Raw genomic sequence first — 12,209 nt, forward strand, 5'->3', positions numbered from 1 at the left:
GAGGCTTTTAAGAAGATACATTGTCTGAAATGGTCTAGGGTCTCCTGCTTGAGCAGGGGGTTGGACTAGAAGACCTCCAAGGTCCCTCCCAGCTCTCTTCTGATTCAAAGATGGCTAAATTAACTTTTTCGATCAGAGAAAAGTCAAGTTTAAGGCTGATTGGAAACCTCTTGTAGGCTTTTTATATGGAACAAATAAAAAACCCACCGATTTCCAGTTCAGACAGGGTAGATTGTAGAAAGAAGAGAGTTATGCCGAAAAGTAAGAGGTAACCTTATCATTGTACGTACAACTGTTGTAAATCTCAGTAGCATTTTCTGTTCTATTTTTCCTCCCATTCCTTTATTTTTTTTGTACTTTTAGCTCTCGCTTTCATTTCTTTCTTTTTCTTACTTTATATTCGTTTGTGTTAGTCTTAACTTCCTTTTAAACGTTTTTAAATGAAATTATATATTAAAAGGAGAGAGATAATGAACAGAATTCATATTGAAGCTGGGTTTTTATTATTTTTTTCTTACTATATGATGGAAGTGGCTTTCGCGAACGCTCCCATCTCCACATCTAAGATTGGATTGTAATCAAGTTTGTTCCAGATTACAAACCAGTTGCCTTATCATAACAATTTGGGAGGATGTCCTTTCCGTGTTTAATTTAGGGCTGACCACAAACTCTGTTGTTTTTATATACGGCTGGACGTCACCAATCCTAACTCTATAAATCTTTTTTTGTTGTTGTTTTGTTTCGGTGCCATTAAACCAGTGTTTCTCAACCTTGGCAAGTTGAAGTCCTGTAGACTTCAACTCCCAGAATCCCCCAGCCAGTATAGCTTGAAATGTAAATTGAAATGTATCTGTTAAAATCTGTCTAACTAATTAATAGGATTTTTACAGCTTGGGATGCAATGCTACATCGGAGAAATAAATCCCAAGAAAGGACGGATTATGATTGATAGCTTCTTCATAAAGAAATCACCCTGTAACTTCATTAAATTGCAATATTTTCTGAGAAAGCAGAACATGGCGAACTTAAATCTTTATACAAATAGTACAATCGAATTACGACGTCAACTGAGCCACGCTAGGGCGAGAGAGTTTTTAAGTGAGTTTTCCCCCCATTTTACGACCTTTCTTGCCACTGTTGTTAAGTGAATCACTGCCGTTGATAAGTCAGTCTCCCGGTTGTTAAGTGAATCGGGCTTCCCTGTTGATTCTCCTCATCAGAAGGTAGCAAAAGTGGATCATGTCACACACACACACACATCCCGAGACACTGCAACCGGCATAAATATGAATCAGTTGCTGAGCGTCTGAATTTTGATTGTGTGACCACGGGGATACAGCAACGGTCGTAAGTGTAAAAAAAAGTCAATTTTAGTGGCGTCGTAACTTCGAACGGCCACTAAATGAATTGTTGTAAGTGGAGGACTTCCTGTATTGGCATTTAAAAAAAAAGAGTGTCGTAAATCATCAAGGTGCATTTGAGCAAAAAGACAAAAAGAAATTAAATTGGATGCTAAGCATGAAAAACAGATACATGCGCAGGCATTTAACCAGTGGTTCCCAAACTTGGCAACTTTAAGACTTTAAGACAGCAGAGCTGGCTGGAGAATTCTGGGAGTTGAAGTCCACAAGTCTTAAAGTTGCCAAGTTTGCCAAGCAGAGCCGGCTGGAGAATTCTGGGAGTTGAAGTCCACAAGTCTTAAAGTTGCCAAGTTTGCCAAGCAGAGCCGGCTGGAGAATTCTGGGAGTTGAAGTCCACAAGTCTTAAAGTTGCCAAGTTTGGGAACCATTGATTTAAAACAGTTAAGGCTGCAATCATGCAAATATTTCTAAGATAAACTTCTCAAAACATGCTGGGATGGAACCGTAAATCACTTGAAATAGGCGGTGGGGGGGAGGAGGATTTTTTTGCATTAAAACCAAAAGTATTCCTGTTTTCCTAACTGTTTCGGAATTAACTTGCGCAAGCATTTCTCTGAATGGAGCATTGAAAAACCGAGGCAATAAATGCAGATGTTCCTTGCCGTATGTTTTCTCCAGTCGTTTTGGCTTGTCGACTAAGCTTTTGCTGTCCCATAAAAACTGGAGGATGACACTTTTAAAGCTCCGTGGAGAGTGATAGAGAAAGCAGCACACCAACGCTCGGAATGGATTAATTAATTCATTATTTTGAAGCAATAGCAGAACGGGGTTTAATTGGCTCCTAACAGCACAGAGAAGAAGGCCAGAAGAAGGCAGCCGTTTTAATCACGGTCTCTAAATGCTCGTGCGTTGAGGGCCACAGGGACATTTCCAAAAACACATTATTGGAAGAATTATTTGAAGGATTTTAGATGGCTGGCTGTCTCGGCTGGGGATACTAAACGCTGCGTAGGTAAAAGGTTCCCTTTGCACATAATGTGCTAGTCGTTCCTGACTCTAGGGGGCGGTCAGAGGTGGGTTCCTACCAGTTCGCACCAGTTCGGTAGAACCGGTTCGTCAAATCTACCGAACCGGTTAAAAGAGGTTCCACCAGTGGACCCGGAAAGCAGGCCACACCTACAGAAGAGATTTTGCAGTATCCTTCCCCTGGAGTAGGGAGAGAATGGGGATTTTGCAGTATCCTTCCCCTGGAGTGGGGAGGGAATGGAGATTTTACAATATCCTTCCCCTGGAATGGGCAGGGAATGGGGATTTTACAATATCCTTCCCCTGGAGTGGGGAAGGAATGGAGATTTTGCAGTATCCTTCCCCTGGAATGGGCAGGGAATGGAGATTTTGCAGTAACCTTCCCCTGGAATGGGCAGGGAATGGAGATTTTACAATATCCTTCCCCTGGAGTGGGGAGGGAATGGGGATTTTGCAGTATCCTTCCCCTGGAGTGGGGAGGGAATGGGGATTTTGCAGTATCCTTCCCCTGGAGTGGGGAGGGAATGGGGATTTTGCAGTATCCTTCCCGTGGAGTGGGGAGGGAATGGGGATTTTGCAGTATCCTTCCCGTGGAGTGGGGAAGGAATGGAGATTTTGCAGTATCCTTCCCGTGGAGTGGGGAAGGAATGGAGATTTTGCAGTATCCTTTCCCTGCCATGCCCACTAAGCCACGCCCACAGAACTGGTAGTAAAAAAAAAACGAATTTCACCACTGGTTTAAGTCTAAACTTCTCTAAACTTCAACAGCGTAATGTTGATCTTCTTCCTTTTAAAACATTGGGCAGTTAAATGTCAACAGACCATCCACCGCAAATCATCTAGAGATTTTTTTAATTTAAGATTATTTTTCCTTCTGATGATTTTCTGGCTTAAATTTTGGCTTGCTGCCATGTTGGCTCCCTTAGTTTGCAGTAGGAATTTGTTCTTGTCGACAGAGTGACAAGCCAGGGGTCTTTTGGGGTCTCTTGGCAATGTATTATTATCCTATAATGATATATTTTTTTTAAAAAATGGCAAGTTTCAGCATGTTGTTTTCATACTCCAAGCTGCATAGCTTGCAAAGGATTTATGCTGGCTGTTTAATATCCATTTCCTTTTCGGAATAAGGAGCGAATTATGTCATCTCTTTGGGCTGTTGAGTCTCTTCGCCTGGCAGTTTTATACCTTGAGTGTAGCTCTCTTGCTCCCTGTAGTCTCTTAGAGACGGTTGTGTAAATCCTTAGTACAGTTACTTCTGACAGACCAAGGGGATGGGGTGCATGTTGCACCGATTGAGTAACATGACGTCTCCATTGTTACAGGGTTTTTTGGCAAGCTTTGGCCACCAAGGAGTAACTGCTCACAATATTCATTGAATTCTCCATGAACTTCCTCTGTCTACCAAAATATTCCAGAGTCAAATGTGAGGCCATTTGTCCAACAGCTAAAACTATTCAATCAGAATAGAGCTGGAAGGGACCTTGAGGGTCTTCTAGTCCACCCCTTGCTCAAGCAGGAGACCCTATACCTTTTCAGATCAGTGACTGTCCAGTCTCTTCTTAAAAACCTCCAGTGATGGGGAGGGAAGGAAGGAAGGAAGGAAGGAAGGAAGGAAGGAAGGAGGGAGGGAGGGAGGGAGGGAGGGAGGGAGGGAGGGAGGGAAGGAAGGAAAACAGAACAACAAAGTTGGAAGGGACCTTGGAGGTCTTCTAGTCCAACCCCTAGCTGAAGCAGAAGACCCTCTATCATATCAGACAAGTGGCTGTCCAGGCTCTTCTTAAAAACCTCCAGTGATGGAGAAGGAGGGAGGGAGGGAGGGAGGGAGGGAGGGAGGGAGGAAGGAAGGAAGGAAGGAAGGAAGGAAGGAAGGAAGGAAGGAAGGAAGGAAGGAAAACAGCATAATGATGTTGGAAGGGACCTTGGAGGTCTTCTAGTCCAACCCCTTGCTCAAGCAGGAGACCCTATACCTTTTCAGATCAGTGACTGTCCAGTCTCTACTTAAAAACCTCCAGTGATGGAGAAGGAAGGAAGGAAGGAAGGAAGGAAGGAAGGAAGGAAGGAAGGAAGGAAGGAAGGAGGGAGGGAGGGAAGGAAGGAAAACAGAACAACAAAGTTGGAAGGGACCTTGGAGGTCTTCTAGTCCAACCCCTAGCTGAAGCAGAAGACCCTCTATCATATCAGACAAGTGGCTGTCCAGGCTCTTCTTAAAAACCTCCAGTGATGGAGAAGGAGGGAGGGAGGGAGGGAGGGAGGAAGGAAGGAAGGAAGGAAGGAAGGAAGGAAGGAAGGAAGGAAGGAAGGAAGGAAGGAAGGAAGGAAAACAGCATAATGATGTTGGAAGGGACCTTGGAGGTCTTCTAGTCCAACCCCTAGCTGAAGCTGGAGACCCTCTATCATATAAGACAAGTGGCTGTCCAGTCTCTTCTTAAAAACCTCCAGCGATGGAGACGGAGGGAGGGAGGGAGGAAGGAAGGAAGGAAAACAGCATAATGATGTTGGAAGGGACCTTTGAAGTCTTCTAGTCCAACCTCCAGCTGGCGAACCATTTCAGAGAAGTGTCTTTCTTAAAGGGAAACTCCAGGGAACATCTAACTTGGTCCTTCTATCTTGAGTCACCTGGACTTTCCCTGCCTCTAATACAGTAGATTTTCTCCCCCTCCCTAAGAAATGTGTTGACATTTTTACAGCCATGGATTTCAGTTAGTTAATTAGCAAAAGCAACAGACAAATGGGTTCCTTTCTAAGAAACATAACTAACTTTGGGAAACAATGCCCCCACGAACGACTGTTCTCACCCACTTCAACGCTACTTTTTTTTAATTAAAAGTTTTAATGAATTTTACAATTATATACCTTTCCCCTTCCCTCCCCCCCCCCGATCCCACATCCCCTCCCTCCCACCACCACCCCAACCTCCCAGAGCAAATACAGGGTATAAACATTTAGCAACCATACACTAAAATAAACTAGCTAACTTTAGCATCGCCCCTCGCTTAAACTCCCCTTTTGTAAAGCCAACTTTAGATAAGTTGCAACATTCCTTGCTCATTCATTCATAAGCTAACTGAAGTTTCTTAGTCCCATATTTATTTTGAATATAATCAATCCATCTTCTCCACTCCAGCTTATATTTCTCGTTTGAATGGTCCTTGAGGTATGCTGATATTTTAGCCATCTCTGCTAAATTTGTTACTTTTAACGTCCATTCTTGAATGTTAGGCAATTCTTCCTTCTTCCAGTACTGCGCCACCAACAGTCTTGCTGCCGTTGTTAAATTCAGAATCAAATTAGTCTCTATAACTGTACCATCTGTAATTATACCTAACAAGAATAACTGAGGAATAAACTTTATCCTCTTTTTAAGAATATTTTGAATAATCCACCATATTTTTATCCAAAATGCCTTGACTTTTTTACAACTCCACCATATATGATAGTACGTAGCATCAACACAATCACATCTCCAGCATTTCGGTTGTAAGTTTGAATACATACAAGCTAATTTTTTAGGATCTAAATGCCATCTGTAAAACATCTAGTAAAAATTCTCTCTCAGGTTTTGGGCTTGCGTAAATTTTACATTTCCTACCCATATCTTTTCCCATGTATCCAGCATTATTGGTTCTTCAAAATTTTTGTGCCCATTTTATCATACCGTCTTTAACTTGCTCTGTTTCAGAATCTATTTCTATCAATATATTCTATAACCTTTTTATATGCATTTGACTCTGGTCCCTAATTTCTTTTACTAGGCTTTCCTCATTTTGCATAATACCAATTTTCTGGTCTTTTTTTCCATCTGGCCTGTAGCTGTCCATACTGAAACCAGGTTTGAATTACTCTTTCCTCTTTTAATACATTCGGGGTTTTTAACTGTAATATATCTCTTTCTATGGTAAGAAGCTCTCTGTATGTGGTTACATCCTGTTTTTGTTCTATTCTCTATTGCACGTCTGGGAATTGCCCACATAGGTATCTTATCATTTAATTTATGTTGATATTTTTTCCAGACATGCAATAGAGCATTCCTTTGGGATACAATGCACCCAGGCCCCCACGAACGACACTTCAAAGCTACTCGAAGCAAACGTACAGAAGTAAAATGTGATCAGGGTTTAAATGAAAGATGAATTTCTCCCTTGCGCATAGTAAATTCTGTTGCCTGCATTCAAAATGAGAAAGATGCAGAGACTTTGGGGTTCTAATTGGTCAGGTGGCGCAGTGGTTAAATGCAGCACTGCAGGCTACTTCAGCTGACTGCAGTTCTGCAGTTCGGCTGTTCAAATCTCACCGGCTCAGGGTTGACTCAGCCTTCCATCCTTCCGAGGTGGGTAAAATGAGGACCCGGATTGTTGTTGGGGGCGATATGCTGACTCTGTAAACCGCTTAGAGAGGACTGAAAGCCCTATGAAGCGGTATATAAGTCTAACTGCTATTGCTATTGCTACTATCTAATGAAGAGGTCTGTTAATGTGGCTGTATGTGTTGATGTTTTTCAGAGTATCTGGAGGTGAGTTATTTGACCGCATCGTAGAGAAAGGATTTTATACTGAAAAGGATGCCAGCACCCTGATACGACAAGTCTTGGATGCTGTCTATTATCTTCACCGGATGGGCATCGTTCACAGAGACCTCAAGGTATTTAAAATTTAATAGCACCGTAGATATACTGTATCTCAAAGGGGTCCTTGCTTCCCTCTGAGCTTGGTTGTTTACTTGCAGACGTTTCATTACCAAACTAGCTAACGTCATCAGTGCTAGTTGGGTAATGAAATGTCTGCAAGAAAGCAGAGAGCACCACGGACCCCCTCATTGCAATCCTGAGCTACAGTTATCCTCCTTCATTGCTATATCTCAAAGCCAGTTTGGTATAGCAGTTAAGACATCCAGCTAGAAACCAGGAGGCTGTGAGTTCTAGTCCCACCTTAGTCACCGAGCCGGATGACTAACTTTGGGCCAGCCACTCTGCCGCAGCCCTAGGAAGCAAGCAATGGAAAACCCACTTCTGAAATCTTGCTAATTAAACGACGAAGCTTAATTCAGGCAATTTCAAGACATCAGCACTGATTCAAAGGCACAGACCCGAACAAGATAGATATGAGCCTTCTCCAATCTAGAAAATGAACCAGTAGAGATTTGGGGTTACAAATCTCAAAATTCTCATCCAGCAGAGGTGGAGAAAGTTGCAGAACCATGCATAAATGAAATAAATAAATATTTGTAACCAAATCTCTCCGGCTAAAGATGCAAGCTACTCTAAAGAGCCTTGTAGTCTTGACTCAAATGTTTTTAGGAAAATGTAAGAATCTTTTGTTGGAATTCATTGTTCGGCACGTATTTCTATGCAACAACTACAGTAGCATTCAGCCAGTAGATGGCAGTGTTTGCAAGTTTGGATCTATGGTATATACTCTATGCCCTTTTGTTCTAAGTAGAGGTTCCTGTTTCCTGTTACGGTTAAACAGTGTAAAGCACATGGTGATTGTTCTCTTTTATTTGCTCTGTGGTGCTATATATAAACAGAATTTCTAACATCTTTCTACTGGTCCGCCACCATCTTATCCTCCTATAGTAACTTATATGCAACTGTTGTGGTTGTTCACAGTTTGGAGCTTTGGTGTGAAAACCAGACTTTTTAAAACTCCCTTTTATATCTTTGTTGTTGTTTTTTGAGGGGGGAAGATAATGGTGGATAAATGATGACTTGTCCAGTCAGCGAGGTTATTAACTTCTTAGCACATTTGCTAAGTCAGCTGTTGAAGTGTAAAGCTAACATAGGAGGCTTAGACATATCACCTTTTGCTAAGTCAATCTTCTGCTGAAACAACAGGATCTGCAGGAAATTGCTTATGTAAGAATGATCCTTTATGCAGAAGAAGAGGCTGAAATAACTCCATCAACGCGTGGCTAAGCTGCCGGATCCTGTTCCACTTCGGTGGAAGGAATTCCTTGACACTACTCCTTTTTTCAACAAATTAATCTTATAAGCCATACATGCCAGAGAGGAATGTGAAAGGTGTGTTTTATAGAAGAGCTGTGGAAGGGGATTAGTTTATATATGACTTGGCATTTATACTAATGGAAATAATTCTGATAAATGTCAGAATTCGGTAGACGTTCCACAGGCCGGGGGGAGCTGGGCAGAAGAAAAAAATCCACCCAAATATATATCAATTTTCTCGTTGGACTCATAAGAAATAGGGGAAGCATGGCAGTGCACCCCACTCCATAATTTAACAGGATAACAGAGTTGGAAGGGACCTTGGAGGTCTTCTAGTCCAACCTCCTGCTCAAGGACAAGACCCTCTACCATTTCAGACAAGTGACTGTCCAGTCTCTTCTTAAAAGCCTCCAGTGATGGAGAAGGAGGGAAGGAAGGAAGGAAGGAAGGAAGGAAGGAAGGAAGGAAGGAAGGAAGGAAGGAAGGAAGGAAGGAAGGAAAACAGCATAACAGAATAACAGATAGGTAGGTAGGTAGGTAGGTAGGTAGGTAGGTAGGTAGGTAGGTAGATAGATAGATAGATAGATAGATAGATAGATAGATAGATAGATAGATAGATAGATAGATGGATAGATAGGTGATAGATGGATAGATGATAGGTAGGTAGGTAGGTAGGTGATAGATAGATAGATAGATAGATAGATAGATAGATAGATAGATAGATAGATAGATAGGTAGGTAGGTAGGTAGGTAGGTAGGTAGATGATAGATAGATAGATAGATAGATAGATAGATAGATAGATAGATAGATAGATAGATAGATAGATAGATAAAAATACAATATTGGAAGGCTGCTAACATATCCCCCTTAATCCTTCTTTTCACTAGACTAGATGTGCCCAGTTCCTGCAGCTGTTCTTCATATGTTTAGCCTCCAGGCTCCTAAACATCTTCGTTGCTCTTCTCTCCACTCTTTCCAAACTCTAAACATCTTTTTTTTTTAATAATGTGGGGGATATTTTGATCTCTTTAAAGCAGCCGTGTCTTTTACACATAGCAATAGCAATAGCAATAGCAGTAGACTTATATACCGCTTCATAGGCCTTTCAGGCCTCTCTAAGCGGTTTACAGAGAGTCAGCATATTGCCCCCAACAATCTGGGTCCTCATTTTACCCACCTCGGAAGGATGGAAGGCTGAGTCAACCCTGAGCCGGTGAGATTTGAACCGCTGACCTGCTGATCTAGCAGTAGCCTGCAGTGCTGCATTTAACCACTGCGCCACCTTGGCTCTTTAAATGTGTGTGGCTGCTTTTGAAGCTGATTCTGTCAGTCTCTCTCTCTCTCTCTCCAAATATTGTGGCTATACACACAGGTGCATACAGGTAGACAGAGGCTGGACTCTCACAGAAGTGTGGGAGCTTGGAAGAAGACGCAGCGGCTTTTAATAGCCGTCAAATTAAACCGTCTCTGATTTAAGCACAAGAAAAGAAGTTTTCACAAGCACTCTCATGCTTTGCAAAGCACTTTTCCCCAAGGACAGGTGCACAGCTAATAAAAATGCAACGCACACATGTATCCACACACAAATAAAATAAATTGCAATCACATAGATAACAGTTGTATGAATCTCTTTAATGTTCTCGTCTCACGTGAATATTAAACAAAGGCCCACTTTCCCCCCCCATAATACGATGTTTACGTTGCCTTAAATGGTGGTATAACTCCTCACATCCAGCGATATTAAATCATCCAATCTGTTCCTTATCATTTCATGGAATTCCCTGCCTGGAACATTCGTTTGTAAAAGGAATATATTAAGTTATGATAGGGATTTTTCTTGGCAAGCCTGTTTCCAATGTGGCTGAAAATCTCTCTCTCTCTCTCTCTCTCTCTCCCTCCTTCCGTCCCTCCCTCCTTCCCTCCCTCTCTCTCACACACATTTAAATATGCTTGTCGATTGATCTCAAATCAGCAAAATTGCTCACTTCCCAGCCCATGTAAAAATGCGCCTGATTTCCTTCTTTTGTTTGATCACGAATAAGAATTGATTGAAAACCGCCATCACAGAAGTATTTATTAGATGTTCAATGGATTAATAAGAGCACGTTTCAAAGGCTGATTTTATCATTCTGGAAATGGATTTGCACTTATTTTAGAGATCTATAGAATTCATCAGCCTGGAAGCGGAGCACCTTGGGGGAATTCTGAATTTTTTTTCCTGTTTTCCTCCAGAACGTAAAATTTAGGACTGGCACCATTTAGCCAATTGATGGAAGTGAATTTGCCAAAACCACAAAGAGTTTGAGGTATTCTGGGCACAGAAAGCTTTAAAAAACATCTGTATGATCCAGAATGGTATGTCCTAAATCAACAAATTGGCAGATTCCTACTTAATATAACCCTTTAGTAATTGCATAGAAATCTTTGACTTATTGCAATAATATTACCAAAAGAGAGAGGCACCTCCCTCCAAATATGCTTGTTTTCATTACCCAGTTTTAATATTTTAGGTAAAGGTAAAGATTCCCCTCGCACTTATGTGCTAGTCGTTCCCGACTCTAGGGGGCGGTGCTCATCTCCGTTTCAAAGCCGAAGAGCCAGTGCTCTCCAAAGACATCTCCGTGGCCATGTGGCCGGCATGACTCAATGCCGAAGGCACACGGAACACTGTTCCCTTCCCACCAAAGGTGGTTCCTATTTTTCTACTTGCATTTTTACATGCTTTCCAACTGCTATGTTGGCAGAAGCTGGGACAAGTAACGGGAGCTCACTCCGTTACGCGGCGCTAGGGATTCGAACCGCCAAACTACCGACCTTTCTGATCGACAAGCTCAGCATCTCAGCCACTGAGCCACCCTTAATATGAGATCAAGTATTAATATTTTAGATGCTTGCAAATTTTGCTAGTCAGGCAAAATTGTAGGTGAATACAGAGACTCAATCTATATCATCCTTTACCTCATCGTTGTCATGTCTGGCTCCCTCACAAGGGACATGACCCAACCTGTTCTTCTCGTGTTTCTCCTCAATGTTCCTTTTCAAGCCTAATTTCCTAATTTATTTATTTTTTAATTGGAAGAGGCGTGTAGGAGTGAGACTGGCTGAGCCGGGGGAAGGAGTCAAACAAGGACTTAGTCTAGAATCTCTATGTGAGCACAAGGGCCAAAGTCCCCATGAATGCCATTTATCTACTCTCACCCAGGCGCAAACCGTGAGCCTAAGATGCTTAATTTCCGGCGCTAATATCCAGGCCCACCCTTCAGAGTTCAATTACCTATTTTATTGTTTTATTACTGCATTTATTAGTTTCATTATCAGAATCCAATTAGCTGTCTTATTGCTGAAACCTACACACACAGAAATCATTTCAGCCTGTTGCAGCCAGGGAAACAGGCAGAGCGCGCATACCTTTCTATAAGGTCCTTGAAAATTATTTCCAGTAAGCGTAGTTTAATCCGTTGCAACTGCTAAGACGCTCCCTCTGGCACCTCTCCTCAAGATGCATCCCTCTTTCACTCCATTTGGTTTAATTGAGTTTAACTCAATTTTGTTTCTTATTAAGGAAAACCGGTGCCTTCCTATTCATTGCTGCAGGCTCGGCACGCGATTTTAAACATATTTTTATGACGGGGGAAAAAAACCCTGGAAAAAACTGGAAACGCATCTTAATGGGCTCAAAATCTGTATTCTTCTATCGTCTCACATCATGGTTTTTTAATTTTCTGCTGTTCCCTACAGCCTGAAAATCTGCTCTACTACAGCCAGGATGAAGACTCTAAAATCATGATCAGTGATTTTGGATTGTCCAAAATGGAGGGGAAAGGAGATGTCATGTCCACGGCCTGTGGCACCCCAGGATATGTTGGTAAGTACCCCAAAT

The 12,209-nt window shown here is 42.0% G+C and overlaps 1 protein-coding gene across 1 annotated transcript in view; it reads left to right on the forward strand.

Moving 5' to 3' along the window:
- The window catches only part of CAMK1D (calcium/calmodulin dependent protein kinase ID), a gene marked incomplete in the record, with an annotated part of 231,385 nt that overhangs the window by 147,082 nt on the left and 72,094 nt on the right, over positions 1-12,209 (forward strand). The window contains 2 exon segments of the mRNA XM_087722389.1: positions 6,887-7,025; positions 12,068-12,194. Of these exon segments, the coding sequence (XP_087578515.1) occupies positions 6,887-7,025; positions 12,068-12,194 (266 nt within the window).

The sequence above is a fragment of the Thamnophis sirtalis genome, unplaced genomic scaffold, assembly GCF_051295495.1.
Source record: "Thamnophis sirtalis isolate CommonGarterSnake01/CBP01778 unplaced genomic scaffold, rThaSir2_p1.2 scaffold_9, whole genome shotgun sequence".
NCBI lineage: Eukaryota > Metazoa > Chordata > Lepidosauria > Squamata > Natricidae > Thamnophis > Thamnophis sirtalis.